This window comes from Vitis vinifera, chromosome 15 (assembly GCF_030704535.1).
Source record: "Vitis vinifera cultivar Pinot Noir 40024 chromosome 15, ASM3070453v1".
NCBI lineage: Eukaryota > Viridiplantae > Streptophyta > Magnoliopsida > Vitales > Vitaceae > Vitis > Vitis vinifera.
In genome coordinates this window covers 6,787,918-6,804,471 of record NC_081819.1, presented here as the reverse complement: position 1 = coordinate 6,804,471, position 16,554 = coordinate 6,787,918, and the positions used below count along the sequence as shown (strand labels likewise).

General features: G+C 35.7%; 1 protein-coding gene across 3 annotated transcripts in view; it reads left to right on the top strand.

The window, feature by feature from the left end:
* The window catches only part of LOC100255228 (protein ENHANCED DISEASE RESISTANCE 2), a 78,070-nt gene that overhangs the window by 39,549 nt on the left and 21,967 nt on the right, over positions 1-16,554 (top strand). For all 3 annotated transcript variants that reach the window (XM_010663000.3, XM_059743155.1, XM_019225792.2), the window contains exons 12-14: positions 13,520-13,584; positions 13,675-13,746; positions 13,879-14,034. In XM_010663000.3, coding sequence (XP_010661302.1) covers positions 13,520-13,584; positions 13,675-13,746; positions 13,879-14,034 — 293 coding nt within the window. The remainder of the gene's footprint in view (positions 1-13,519; positions 13,585-13,674; positions 13,747-13,878; positions 14,035-16,554) is intronic.

The window sequence follows — 16,554 nt, the reverse complement described above, 5'->3', positions numbered from 1 at the left end:
AAAATTATAAATGATAAAAAAGTAAATGATTAAACCTCCTCCAATACGCAAAGAAGATTTGTACATCATAGTAGTCCCACATGAAGATATGCAAAATAAAGCATCTCATCACCCCATGAGGGTTAATATATCTCCTTTAAAAAGAAATTGAATCAATACTCCTCTCCTTGCTATCTAACCCCTTTTTATCTACACATCACATGCTAATCAAGTTTAACAATATTGAGAGAAGGTCTCTTAAAGGTTGTGGTACAAGAGGCCCATAAAGAGGAATAGAAATGAATTAGATCTTATAGTGTCTCTAAAGTCTTTTGCTTGTCCTAAAAAAATCCTGACATTTCTTTCCCATCACACAATCCAAATCACCATGAGAAAGGCAATCCCAAATGTCATAGACTTAGTCTTTTCCTAAGCTCGTGTGGCACTTAGACAAGCCAAACTCTTGATCTTGCTAAAATGCACCCGACTTAGAAGCTTTAGAGAGCGTAGTAGGCAACACTTAAAGAATGGAAGCTTTATTGCTCAAAGGAAGCTTTTACAAGTGCTTTGGAACTCACTTGGTTGGTTGGTTAGGTTCTTGGGTGGTGCCTTGGCGAAATGAGGGTCTCATCTATTTATAGGCACCAATGGAACTCTCTGGAACCTTGGAGGGTTACAACTTAAGAGTAATCTAGAAACTCGTACACTAGTCTATGTACAAGGGTATGTACAAGATGACTTTGGAAGATTCTAGAACACCCCACACTATTCCAATGCTCTCTTAGCCAAGTCTAGAGATGTGTGGACATCTCTAGCCCTTTCTAGAAGCTTCTATACTCTTCCACTTTCTAGCTAAGTGTAGATGTCTCCAGGGGTCTCTAAAAGCTTCCCACCTCCTATTTAAACCCATGGGGAGGGTCATTTGAAGTATCTTGTGACACTAAGCTCTAAAGGAGATAGTCATATCACATATACTCCTAGTACGTACCTAATCCAAGATTACTACTCCGAATAACCTAAGCCATAACTTGGACTCAACGGACAATTTTACAAATGATCAATTGACTCTTTATTCCCATTTAAAATATACAACAATCAAGATCAAGGGCTTTATATGGTCTTTTCATATGTAGCATGTCATTAGTGTTGATAGAACTTAAACAAAGGCCTTAACCTTAGATAGGACTTCAGATTTCCAAATAAATTTACTAGGAGAGAACATAGTTTTAGAAGGCACACTTTAAGCATGCCTAAGGTCAAGGCACAACCACTCCTTAGTCATAGTGCCTCACTTGCCAAGACATGCGCTATATTGAAGAGGCGTGTCTTGTCGACTTTACTCTTCCTTATTAAACACTTTTATTCTAAGAATTTCTAATTGTATATTAAATTTATATAATTTCATTACTTTTTGGGTTTAATAGACTTTATCCCCTTAACCTATCAGGTGTTTTGCACATTGCTCCTTTAGGTTTAAAATAAAACAAATTGCTCTCCAAGCTTCTTAAATATCAACACCGTGCCTTTTTTGTTGGACAATGTTAGTTTGAATAGGCGGAAATGTCATGTATTATGCATGTGACTTAATAAATAAGTGTAGATTTGTAAATTGAATTACCAAAACAAAGCTCACCCTCTTTCTTCTTCTTCGTTCTTCTCCTAAAACCCTAAATCCTTAAACACCTACAAATCCTCTAAAACCCTAAATCCTCAAACACCTCCAATATTTGCAAAACAATTAAAAGAAAACTAAAAGTTCAAGAACATTAACTGCAACAATAAATAGCAAATCATAGGACCAGAGAAATTTTACCTAGACTGAACATCCTTCTTCCCTCTTATTCTCTTCATCACATATGATATGCTAGCATTAACCCCAGTCATAACAACAAAATTACGAGCTTATACCAATGGACCCCCAACAAGAGCCTATAGGCAATGGAAGCGATTGTCACATATCAATGAATATCTCCATCAATTGGACAATTCCTCTACTCTGATTGATTTTCTTTATTCTTTAATGCCAACTAGATTTTTGAACAACTTCGTCTCATATGATTCTAGATAAACCAGAAAACAATGAACCCAATGGTGTTTCACTATAAAGATTTACAATTGGTCACATGCCTAACTGAGAATACCCAAAAAAACGATGAAAAAGACAAATAACAAGGTTTCATTTATCCTTTCTCTTTTTCTTCAATTTCTCAGCAACCAAATGGAGCACAAGGGCATAAAAAATGAAAACTCCCTTTGCGTGGAAACAAAACCTAATCGACGAGCAAGAAAAAGGGTTCCCCAACAACGAGTAAAAAATAAATTAATGGGAATTCCATTGAAAGAAATGAAAAGAAAAAGGAACTTGGGCTTGCTTGAAAGAAGTCATGGCTTGGGGACTGAGATTAGCTTAAGGGGGAGGATTGGGAATAGCGGAAGTAGCGTTGTTGGTGAGAGTGCCCATGAAAGCACTAATGGTGGCACCTTGAGTGGTGCTGGTGATGGTGATGATGACGGCTTCAACAGGCAAAGACTACTTAGCCAACCACGCCCTGAACCCATTCTCCAAATCCTTGAACCATGCCTATAGCAATTGGGTTCTGAGCAACCACCATTACTCCTTGTTTCTCCTCTTCCATTTCCTCTTCTCATAAACCTCTCTCTGTGCTTGCTGGATGGATAATTGTTTTTCTTCTTTTTCTCACCCTTAAACCCTAATATGCTCAATTTCAATTCACAACGGAATTCTCAAATTTACAATGAAATAGTGCAAACCTTTATCCATGAAATTCACCCCTTAATCCACATAGAAAAAGGACAATTTTTTTTCATAATCAATATTTGTTATTAATGATTTAGGGTTTCAGAGGAAAAACAAAGAAGAATAAGGAGGGAGAGCTCTGTTTTGGTGATTCAATTTGCAATTCTACCCTTACTTATTAAGTCACATGCACAACACAATTCCGTCCATTTAAACTAACACCGTCCAACAAAAAAGGCATAGTGTTGGTATTTAAGAAGCTTGGAGGGCAATTTGTTCAATTTTAAACCTGAGGGGACAATGTGCAAAACATACGATAGGTTGAGGAGGTGAAGTGTATTATACCCTTACTTTTTTTATTGAATGCTTCTTGCAAATATTTGTAATCTAAAAATTTTATTGATTGGATTAGATTTTGAATCATATTTTATATAATTGATATGCCCAAGTTGCATTTTACTTCATGTAGGTATGCGCCTTGCGCCTAAGCTGTAGGAGACTTTGCCTTAGGTTAGACTTCGCTTTAGGTGCACCTTTCACCTTTTAAAACTATAGGAGAGAAAGAAACTAGATCTAATGGATTAAACAAGTCTAAGAAGAAAGATTTTAATGTAAATGAGCCTAAAGAAGATAATGATTAAGCTCTTACATCTCGAATGGATGATGATAAGTAACACACGTGTGAAAAGGATATGAGTCTTTCAAGATCCTCTATCTTCAAATTAGTGAGGTTACAACAAAAGTTTAAATTCTAAGAAAAAGGGAAAAGATACCAAGGATAAATGAGATAGGTAGATTGCTAACCGTGACAACTCTGAAAAGACTGGAAATTGAGAAGACAGTTTTTGATTCCCTCACAATAATTCTTCCCAAAAATGAATTCTTGTCCCATCACCCACCATGAAATAAGTATGTCTAGAGAAATCCTAAAAAACTTGTGCAATGGCCTTCTATTAGTAACGATGTGACCACTTGTAAACCTTAAAAGTCATGTCTCTTAGAGGGCTCAATTCCTTGGAACAATTTTCCCAAACACTTAACCCCTTTCCCCTTTAGGCTTTCTTATTAGATCCTAACCAATGAGATGATCTCTCTTACTATCCCTAACCCTTAACCATAGAAATACCTTTTACCATTTTTCAATCTTAGGCGCCATTGATGGTAAAATCTTGAAAAGAGAGGAAATAACTAGGAATGTGAGATAAGTAGAATTGTATTAGAGTTAATCTTTTGCCTAATGAGCAAAAAGCCTTTTCCCATCCATCTAATATCTCTTAAATTCTATTAATCACTGGATCCTAAAAAACGCAAGACTTTAGGTTCTCCCCTAATGAGAGACCTAGGTAGGCTGAGGGCCAATCAAAGGCTTTGCATTCAAGCATAAAATTTAATCTTGTGGTCAGATCCTAACTTATGTTGATACTGGTGAGAGTATTGTTGTCTAAATTGATCTTAAGTCTTGATATGAAAAAAAATAAAAATTCTTAGGTTTTGATAGGAACCTTATCAGCATGGTTAAGAAATGAATTCTAAATTGTGTGAGCCATATATTCATTTCCATAGAATCACTAAATTAAAAAGAAGGATTCAATCTATATATAGTCACTCCATTCCTTGAAAGACTCCACCTTCTAAATTTCAAGAGGAGAGACTTATTTCTTTTTTCTAAACTCTGCTACAACTTCTAATATCAAAGAAGAATGCGATTAGCTTTCCTATCAAGTTCCACATGTATTAACTTCTCATTTCTTAGGATAATCTTATTTTGGTGTATTAGAAACTTACGATTAGTTCTTCATCCAATTTGGTTGTTGCTTTGATAAATTTGAGATTCATTGGATTTTTTCCTTGTAACATTATTGTGTTGGTTCATGTGTAATCATCAAATTCTATGCTTCACATTTTTTATGGCAAAACAGAAGATCTTACTCAAAAGGTGTTCTAACCATTAACCAAATGCTAGAATAGGAATCAATGTATTCACTAGTGTGGTAAAGGTTTTCCTATGGAAATCCAAAGGAAATCTGGAAAGTATAGCTGTATACATAACTGTGTTAGAGTCATGTCACATCTGTATGCACAACTGTGGTATGGTTGTTTCTATTCTAATTTTATTTCTTGATTTTATGAGAGATTTTCTCTGAAAATCAAGGATTATATTGATGCAAAAATCAATTTGATGTATAAATATTGATGCAAGAATCAATTTGATGGTTGTGAGAAAAATTAAAAAAAAAAGTATTTTTTTTCTCCTCAAATTTCTTTATGGTATTAGAGCTAATTTTGAACCATTGAATTTGTCCACGACAAAATATGGAATGACCACCAAGGACTCGTCAACCTCAGAAATCACCTCCACTCAAAAAGCTCCTATTCCAAGCAACAATGGAGGACCAGATGGTGTTGCTCTCCTCATTACTGGACACAAACTGAATGGGCAAAACTATCTTCAATGGTCCCACGCAGTCATGATGCTCATATGTGGTCGAGGGAAGGATGACTACCTACGAAAGAAGATCTAAAATTCAAATGATGGAAAACTGAGAATAATATGGTTGTCTTTGTTTATTAATTTGATGAATAATGACATAAGGGAAAATTTTATACTCTATGAAACGGCATAAGAAATCTAGGAAGCAACAAGGGAGACTTATTCCGATATAGAAAACACAATAGAGGCATTTGAAATAGAAGGAATCCTCCATGATTTATGCTAAGGTGAGTTGTCTGTCACTTAATATTTTGGTCTTTTAACTCGCTATTGACAACAATTGAACATGTTTGAAACCACCAAATGGGACTGCCCAACAGATGCAATCAAATACAAGAAGATTGCTGGGAAGAAATGGATCTACAAATTTTTATGAAGACTAGACAAAAATTTGGATGAAGTTTGATGCAGAATATTGGGAACTAAATCTTTGGCCAACATTCTAGAAGTTGCCTCAAAAGTGCGCCGAGAAGAAAATAGAAAGAAAGTCATGTTGGGATCACAAACCAAACAACATGTCACTGTGGGTTCAACCCTTGTTACACGGGGTCCTCCCAATCTTTTTAATGACAATCGACCAAGAAAAAGGAGACCTTGGTGTGATCATTGCTAAAAACCAGGTCATACCAAGGACACGTGTCGGAAAATCCATGGGAAACCAACAGATTGGAAGCCGTCACATCCTTAAAATGATAGCAAAAGCCGAGGACACCATGTCACTACTAAGGATAACCCAACACCACCTAATTCCAATCCGTTTGGCAAAGAGCAATTGCAACTGTTGCAAAAAATGTACAACCAGTTCCAATAGGGGGCAAATTCCTCCAATTCTATCATTGGGTTCGGATCCTTAGCTCAAAAAGGTAATTTTCTTACTGCCTCAAAAGTAAAAAAAGAAAATTTGAGTCCTTGGATTGTTGACTCAGAAGCTTCTGATCACATGACTAGAGATGCCACAAATTTTCAAAATTATACACCTTGTTTTGGGGATTATACTATTCGTAGAGATGATGGTTCTCTCTCAAAGGTGGTTGGTACAGGTTTTGTTGTCATCTTTAAGGGCTTAACTTTGGACTTTGTTCTTTTGGTTCCAAACTTGGATTGCAATTTGTTGTCCATTAGTAAACTTACTCAAGAAAAGAACTATGTAACTAATTTTTTCCCAAATCATTGTGTTTTTTAGGATTTGAATTTGGGGAAGATGACTGGCAATGATGAGGTGTGTTCGGGACTCTATATCTTCAAAGTGACTGGTTATATTGAAAGACACCCTCAACCAACAGTTGGTGAAAAATGGTCTCTTTCTGTCTTTAGTTCTAATATAGTAATGTTATGTTATGACACTATCATCTAGGACATCCTAGTTTCTTATATCTCAAAAAACTTTTTCCATCATTATTCACTAAAAGTTCAAATGGTTTTCAATGTGAAATTTGTTAATTATCCAAACGTGTTCGCAAACCTTATCCAATTCAACCATATAAACCATCTCATCCTTTTTCTATGATACATAGTGATGTTTGGGGCCATCTAAGCTAAAGAACATAACAAGGATTAGATGGCTTGTGTCTTTTGTAAATGATCATACTAGAATTTCTTGGATGTTCCTAATGAGAGAAAAATTAGAGGTGGGTCAAATTTTCAAAAAATTTTATAACATGATCCAGATCCAGTTTAAGGCCAAAATACAAGTGTTGAAAACTAATAGTGCAAGAGACTGTTTTAATTCTATCATAGGAGAATTCTTATTAAAAGAAGGTATAGTTCATCAAAGTTCTTACATTGATACTCCTCAACAAAATGGGATAGTCGAGAGAAAAAATAGATAGTTGTTAGAAGTTGCAAAGGCCCTTATGCTCTCCTCCTATGTCCTAAAGAATTTTTGGAGAGAAACCGTTCTTACTACAACCTACAACCTATCCCATCAATAGAATGTCTTCCCGTGTCTTGAGTTTCCAAACACTGTGCAAAGTCTTTCTCAAATCATACCCTAAGACTCAACTCATTTCCTTCATTCCACTAAAGGTATTTGGTTGCTTAACCTTTGTTCACATTCCCTAACATCATTGAAGTAAGCTTGATCTGAGGGTCACAAAAAAGTTTTACACTTCCATGGATGTGACATTTGTTGAAAATCAATCCTATTACTCCAAAACTGATATTCAAAGGGAGAACAAAATTTAGGAATACCAGTTTTGGGAAACAGAAACCATGACCAAACCTCACACACTTAAGTCTGTTATTGTTCACAACTCTAACCTTATCTCTCTTGCTCCAAGTCTGCCACTCCAAACTACTGAATCTATAAACATCGAGCCAAGTACTCCTCTTTGCCCAAACCGATCTCAGAATGTCAATAGCAGTGAGTTCATTGTCTAGTCAAGGAAAAAGAAGAAGTTTTAAGAAGATATAGAGCAGCGAACACATCTCGGGCTAGTACAACCGAATTTAGTCCCAAAAAAGACACACTCAGGTAACATTGATTCTAATCCTAATGAGTTAGAAGATGATGAGCTCGATTTGCCAATTGCCAAAAGGAAAGGAGTAAGATCTTGCATAAATCATGTGATTTATAACTTTATCTCCTATAAGAGTTTGTCACTAGGTTATTGGGCATTTGTTACCAGTCTTATGGATATTCGGATTCCCAACAATATCCAAGAAGCCCTACAAATGCTTGAACAGAAGACAACCATTGAGGAAGAGATCTGAGCTCTTGAAAAGAATGGGACATGGGAGCTTGCAGAACTTCCAAATGGAAAGAATCCGCTCCAAAGTAAGTGGATCTTCAGAGTCAAGTACAAAGCAAATGAGAGTATTGACAGGTACAAAGCTCAGCTAGTTGCTAAGGGATTTACGCAGTCCTATGGAATTGACTACTAAGAAACCTTCGCTCTAGTTGCCAAGTTGAACACAATTCGTGTTTTGTTGTCATTAGTTGTTAAGTGAGATTGGCCTCTTCATCAACTGGACATTAAGAATGTCCATGAAAATTCCTCAATGGTGACTTAGAAGAAGTGTACATGAAAATTCCTTCAGGTCTTGAGGCTAAGACAAACATTAACAAATTCTGCAGACGAAAAAAATTCCTTATATGGTCTTAAAAAATCTCCTTGAGCTTGGGTTTGATCATTTCACCAAGGTTGTAAAGGGGTTTGGTTACTCCTGGTGTCATTCTGATCACACTTTATTTGTGAAACACACTGTTAAGGGAAGAACTGCCATTATCATTGTTTATGTGGGTGACATAATCTTGACTAAAGATCATGAAGAAGAAATAGGCAAGCTCAAGAGTATTTTTGCCCATGAGTTCGAAATTAAAGACTTGGGGAATCTTAAATATTTTTTTGGGATGGAAATTACTAGATCAAATATGGGTATTGTGGTCTCCCAGTGTAAATATGTCCTAGACTTGCTAACAGAGATTGAGATGCTTGAGTGTAATCCTGTAGGCATACAAATGGACTACACTACTAAACTATGAACAGTCAAAGGAAGTGCTCTAGTGGATAAAAGGAGATATCAAAGACTTGTGGGGAAACTCATTTATCTATCTCACACGAAACCAGACGCTGCTTTCCTAGTTAGCGTGGTTAGCCAATTCATGAACAATGCAACTGAGGAACATATGAAAGTTGTGTTTCGTATTCTAAGATATCTAAAAATGACTCTAGAAAGGAACTCTAGTTCAAAAGAACACAGAAGAGAAACATTGAAATTTTTACAGATGCGGACTGGGATGGCTCCATAATTGACCGAAGATTAACCTCAAGATATTGCACTTATGTACGGGGGAATTTGGTTACTTGGCGAAGCAAGAAACAATCTATTATAGCTCGGAGTAGTGCAGAAGTAGAATTTATGGCACATAGAATTTGTGAAAGAACGTGGTTAAAGAGACTCCTAAACGAGCTATGAAGATGTTTTGTGACAATCAAGCTGCCATAAGTATTGCTAAGAACTCGGTTCATCATAATTGGACGAAGTATGTGGAAATAGATTGTCATTTTATTAAGGAGAAGATGGAAAAAGGGACGATTTCATTGGTTTACATTCCAACAACTCTCCAAACAGCAAACATTCTTACCAAGGCACTTTCTAGAACCAACTTTGAAGACTTGAGATCCAAGCTGTGAATGATCAACATTTACAAATCAGCTTGAGGAGGAGTGTGGAAATCTAGAGGAAATCCAGAAAGTACAATTGTATACACAACTGTGTTACAGCTACAGCTGTGTCATAGCTGTGTTATAGCTGTGTTAGAGCTGTGTTAGAGCTGTGTCATAGCTGTATACACAGCTATGATATAGTTGTTTCTATTCTAATTTTATTTCTTGATTTATGAAAGATTTTCTCCTAAAATCAAGGATTAGATTTCTTTTTCTAAGGCAGATGATCTCAACCATTCATGCATAAATATTGATGCAAGAATCAGTTTGATAGTTGTGAGAAAAATAAAAAGAAGTATTTTTTTTCTCCCTCAAATTTCTTCATTTCCAATTATGTTTTCGATGTTTTTGTGTGTGGAAATTTCAAAATAACTGATATGGGATCAATATCTCTTGCATCATTGTCAATTTAGTATATAGTTTTTTCCCTTAAGTGAGCCATTAGACATATGGCAGTTCTGGAAATTAAAAACTGATGAGAATTTTGACAAGTCTGGGAGCTATCCCTTCTATATGACCAAGTTGCAATTTTATTGCTTTAATTTTTCTATTATTGTAGGAGCAATGTCAAGTTATGATGTAGGAAAATCCTAGGATGGTCGTCCATAATCAAATTTGGTAGGCTAGGGTTTCAATAGGATTTAAGGAAAGGAACAATGAACTAACTATATGGCACCAAGGAAAAGAAATTAGGATATAGAAATGGAAAATAGATAAGTGAGAAAAGATAGAAAATCTTAGAGCCTCGCATTGGAAATTGCAAGTCCTGCACAAAAATTCATATTATTCATCATCAATCCCATCTTACTCATATTAGCCTTATTTATAGGCTAATAAGTTACTTTAGCATTATATGTATAATAGGAGTATCTATATCAATGTGGGAGTTAGAATAATATCAGTCCCACATGAAGTTTTAAATGGTATAAAAGTTCTATGTTTTGCATAAGGTCAAATTTGATCCTGACTCTTTCAGTTCTGTGCCCATGTTCCCAATTGATTTCTTTTTTATTGAATTTGATATTTTAGCTAGCATGATTTGATGGTACTGATATGTGATCCAACTGGAGGCTAAAAAAACATGGATTCCACTTGAAGTTACAAGTACAAAGGGCATTATTTTACATTAGGGGCTGGAAACTGGTATCCATGAAAATTGATTTAGCAACGTAATACCATGAGCCTCAATTCATAAACAATGCATGTAGTGGAACATTAAGGCACACTCAAATTCGGTACAATGGCATTCTATGAAAGAAGAGCTTCAATCTTCCTATTTTTGGTGCATAGCATTACATGGAAATGAAATTTTTTTATAGAGATATTGAAGGTTCTTTTATGTATCATCTTTTGTATCAAATTTGATTATACAGACACTAGCACTGCATCAAAGAACCTTTGACCTATCTACTTTGACTGTGCCAGATTTGAAATGAAATTGTGTCCTTGCCAAAAAGTTAAGATGTATAACAAAGGAGAAAGAAGATAAAATAGAAAGTAGGTGATCTCAAATTTTTTCTTTTATTGATTCAGAAATACTATTGTGGATCATAAATTTTTTTCATTTGTTACTAATTATTTGTTTTCTTTTTTGTATCTTTAAGATTTAAGTTTCTTTTACTATCTTAAGTAGCTTATTTGTGGTTTATAAAAAGGTTTGTGTTCATGTATTAATTATGTTTGATATTGCATATGGTTTATCTGTGGTCTATAAGGGAGAGTGTTTTGATATTGAATTATGTTTTGGGAAGTATTTTCTCTTGATCTTCACCCTAGGTTTGGTGCTTTACTTTTTTGGCCTATCTGTCATGTGGTGTTATTTGGTAGATCCCACTATCATTTAAGGTTTAGTGTTGGTTGGTTGATCATATCTTTTCACTAGTGATCACTTAGAAGTAAATTAGTTTGACATCAACCTCGAGGTTGGAAAATTTTAACAGACACCAGAAGCAAGATTTGATTTATCTTATTAAATTTAAATTCAGAACTTCATTCAGTGTTTGAAATGGTTACAGCATTGTGAGTGATAGCCATCCAATTATGAATTGGATATGGAAAGTGGCAGTCTTGAACTTATTAAATTGGAGAAGAATAATTGCATGTAACACAACTGTTGATAATAATTTTTTATTATTATTAATACGATTAAAAAATAATTGTTGTAATAACATTTTGTGCTCTGTTTCTCTGATGAAGTCTTCGCTATGATGTCTTGGAAGACTACAGGTAGAGAAGAAGGAAGTAGTATATGACCTGACAAGTCACATTTAGGTATTCCCTGGAAGAACCATTAAGCTCAATGGGAGAGGTAGTTCCTAACAAAAGTCTTTGATGGAGCAGCTCCTCACTTAGCCAAGTTATCTCCTACCTACTTGCCATACCTAGGCTTCTACTAAAACAAGTATGCTAAACCTCTGGAAGGGTTGACTATCCTGAAAATTCATGGGTTGTATCTCCAAGGTCCTATCCATCCTAAGGCACCTAGAGAGCAATAGCTGAATCCCCTTCCACCTGAAGATTGCTATTGTCCATTGAGGGTTTCTATTAATTATTACAATAATTCTGGGATCTTTGCCTCAGTGGAAACCAAAGCCGGTTGGCTTAGGAACTAATGGTGCTTGAACATACCACTGGTCTGCATTTGTGCCAGACTGCTTGAAGAAAAGTATAAAAATTGAGCTTAAGATTCTCAACAGGAAGATTGCCCACTCAGACCTCGTCTAAGCAATCTTCATGTGGGAAAAATGAACCTTGTTCTACATAATCAAGTTTATGAAATGCAGAGAACTTTTTGTTAGATGCCAAGAAAATTGTGAGATAGCTAGCTTTCTCTCACATGTAATCAATGGATCTTCAAGGATGGTCAAAGATCTTAGTGTTCCCATCATTCCAAATCACATCAAAACTAGCATAGGCCCCTTCCTAGTAGCCTTCCCAAAGGATTTCTCTTGAAACCCCTGAAATGCCAACAAAGAACTCTTTGACCCTTGGATTTCTGTCCATAATCTTTTTCTCTATGTACCATCAAATGTTATAGTTTGTTGGTGTCACAGTAACCTGTACCATGTCTAGGAAACTTGGTGCTGGCAGTGTAATCCTTTCAAATGTCATATCCTAGTGTTGCAGATCTGATCTTTAAACTGTTCACATAGCTACTATATTTTTATTTTTTTTATGCTAGCTTCTGAATTCAATCATAAAATTGTTGTGATCTGTCTGAATTTGTGGTTTTTAATGGAGACATACATCTGGTTAGATTGGCATGCAGCAGCTGCCTCTCTCAACATCCTAGAGGATGCACACTATTGATTATAAGAGTACAAATTTCAGAGCATTACCATGGTTAGACCATTAATAAGTATATAACATATTTTTATGTTCTTACTCTTTGAAAAGAAAGAATTTTGGGAGCTGATTCTGCTCAATTAAATCCAAATCCAGGTTCTGATTGAACTTGAGATGAATCTTCTATTCTTATGTCATATTTGTAGCTTTACATCAACTATAAATTTAGACTTCATTTTATGTTGCATGCTTTTATGTGCAATCTGGTTAAGAGTCTATACAGTGCAACTAGGAATTGTAGTTAGTGAGCCCGATAATACAGCCTTGGTTCATAAAGGCCATTGTTTTTTGTGTGTGTGGCTCTGTCAGGCGACTCAGGCCCAGCATATGTAACCTCATCATTTTATTTTCAATTTGCAACAAAGGATTTGAAATGGTTTACTAGCATCAAGTCAATCAACAGCTTAGGAGTCCTACCAGCTATTTGTGAAAAGACTTATTGATGTGAGTTGGGATCTCACAAGAAGCATCAAATCATTAGCTATGTATACTGACCAATTAAATGTGGATGTTCTTTTCTACTAAAATTCTGTCTCAAATGTTTGTTGCTTGTAGTTATTCTCTCAGTTAACTGGCCTACTCTTTTGCATAATGCAAGTGTTATCACTACTCAATTATGTCAAATATGATTAAACCTATGGCTTTGCTCTTGTAATGATATAAAAACTTTTCTGGCCTTAGGGTGTAAACTAAATGTTTTTTTTTTTAGAAAATATAGCATCGATTCTTTCCTTTAGAATTCATACAGGAGTTTATGTTTCCTACTTCATATGATAGGTTCATCTGGCCTCGTGATCTTTGCTATGTGCGTTATTGGCGCCGAAATGATGATGGAAGCTATGGTAAATGTTCTGAGTAATCCCGTTTGGTTTTGACTTCCTCCTTATTTTTAATATTGGAAATATCCATGTTGCATTCTTGTCATTATGCAGTTGTGTTATTTCGTTCTAGGGAGCATGAGCACTGTGGTCCACAGCCAGGATTTGTGCGGGCCCATATTGAGAGTATAGTTCTTTATTTCTCCTTTTAATAATTTTGGGACTAAACTTAAATTAGGAACATATGGATCTTTAGTTATCTTAATATAGTCAACTTAAGCCAAATGACTAGGCTATATGACTTTTATTCATTTTCAGGTGGCGGATTTAACATTTCCCCTTTGAAACCTCGGCATGGAAGGCCTCGGTCAAAAGTGCAGCACCTTATGCAAATTGATCTGAAAGGGTGGGGTGTGGGTTATCTTTCATCATTCAAGCAACATTGTTTACTGCAAATGTTAAATGGTGTTGCTGGTAAGTTCTAGCACTTTCAAAATGTTTATTTGTGAAGTGTGGTTGTAATTTTTATTGCCAGACAGTAACCTCAATTCCAAAGCAAATACTTCAATTGTTACAACCCTCTAACTTTGAGCTGATGTCATAATACAAAACTACTTGTCTCAAAAGCTTAAGCTATTAGGGAATGGGCCCACAACATATATAAAGAAAATACTTATCGTGCAGGTCACAGCATAACACTTCCGCATTGTTGCATTTTCTTATATTGTTATTGAACTCTACAGTATTGTATTATCATGTGGACAGGTGTAGGAATCTTTAATGCACTCAGCATATGATTTTTTCAATTTGCTCTGTTTTCAAGTTAAAACAGTATTTTCTGTCATCCCTAAAATGTCTTGTTGTTCACTAAGTTCTGCACAATATTTTTGTTTTCATACTCACAGTTTCTTTTAAAGAAAACAGAGAATTGTAATAATAATGTAATGAAGGATTTATAAGGAAGAATAAGAGATCCTTTAGAAAGAAAAAAACAAGCAGATTGCTTTCTTTGTTGAGTCATCATATTCTGCCTCTTCTCCATGTGGAAGCATACCTTCATTGTCATGTTCTTCAATCATAAGCTGCTTACTTCCACTGCTGTGTGCTTTTCTACTTTCAGAGGATTTGGGACCCAGTTCTACACACTTGAAGCACTTTAATCCAAGCATAGTGGATTGTGATCTTGTCCCTTTATTCCACTGATTTCTTTGCATGGTTGGGTTGTCCTTTCATTGTTTCCCACTGCTGTTGCAGGTTTCTAGATATTCCAGACTTAGATTGCCTGAAATCATCATTGATTCATTATTGCTGCTTCTGTGGTTTTTTTTTTTCAGCACATTTAGCTCCCATAGATACTAGGGAAGTATTTCAAAGATCACGCTGATATAGACCACCCAGCAGGCTTTGTTGCCAACTTGCAATCCTCCAATGCACAGCCTTCTGCTCTTCAACTTCATGTAGTTTATTCTGTAGAATGAGATTGAAGAATTCCTCCAAATAACTATCTATTAATCTTGTTTCTTGCCTACCATTCTAGATGGTTCCTGGTACATCAATTGAGAGTAATTGTAAAGAAGGAAAAACATCCCTAATCTTCCTTATCTGCTTCTCCTGATCTGAAATTTCAAGCTACCGTTTTTCTCTGTAGCAAGACCAAAGCTGGTCCCACTAAGTTGAGGTTCTTTCTCTTGGCTGAATTGCTACGCAATTCTTATTTGCGGTATGTCTTAAGATCTACTTTATCTGCATTTTGTAACCGATCGGCCACTCATTCACCTTGACAATCTCCCAAAATTCTAGAATTTCAATCTTGAGATCTCCATCCCAAATTTCTCTCTTGATCTGCACAAGGTGTTCATTCAATTTTCCTTGAAAAAAAAGATTACTAAAAGTTGGAAATCAGGATTTCTTATTATTTGACAAGAAAAGTGAGTACAATTTATAGACTATCTCCTAGAATCAAAAAAAGGAAATCGGAGATACAATCAAAAAAAGAAATTAACTTCTATAATTTTGCACCTAGTTAGGACAACCACTAACTATAATATTCTATAGTTGTACAGTTGATATATGCATTACAGAAGGGAATAAATTCCCTGATTTACTATTCCCAAAAGTCCACGTTTTCTAATCCTCCCAACTTGCTCTGGTGCATTCCCAACTTGCTCATGATGAAATCAAATGTGGTACTTGACAACCCCTTTATGCAAAACATCTGAAAGTTGTTGCCCTATAGGAACAAAGGGTGTTGTGATTTGCCCGACTTCAATTTTTTCTTTGATGAAGTGTTGATCCACTTCAACATGTTTTATTCTATCATGTCGAACTGGATTATGGGCAATGCTAATGGCAGCCTTGTTGTTACAGTGAATCTTTGTTGGTTTATTGAGTTCTAATCCAAGTTTTTTTAATAGGCCTCGGATCCATAAAACTTCACAAATGCCTAGGGCTATAGTTTTGTGTTCTACCTTTGCACTTTATCTAGCCACAACATTTTGCTTCTTGCTTCTTTCTTCTCCAAGTGACTAGATGGCCCCCAATAAATGTGTATTAACTTGTGGTTGATCTTCAATCCATAATTGAACCAGCCCAATCCACATCCGTGTAGGCCTCTACATGTAATTCACCATGCTTCTTGAAGATTAGGCCTTTTCCTAGGGTAGCCTTCAAGTATCTCAATATCCATAGTACTACTTCTATGTGACATTCTAAGGGTGAGTGCATGAATAGACTTACAATCCTAATAGCATAAGCAATATCAGGTTGAGTGTGGGAGAGATAAATCAATCTTCCAACCAATCTTTGATACATTCCTTTGTCAACTGGAACACCTCTAGCTTGGCTCCCAACCTATGGCGTGGATCCATAAGAGTCTCAGCTGGTTTGCATCCTATCATGTCTGTTTCCTTCAAGAGATCGAGTGTACACTTCCTTTGAGTAACCAAGATGTCCTCTTTAGACCTTGCCACCTCCATTCCCAAGAGCTACTAAAGA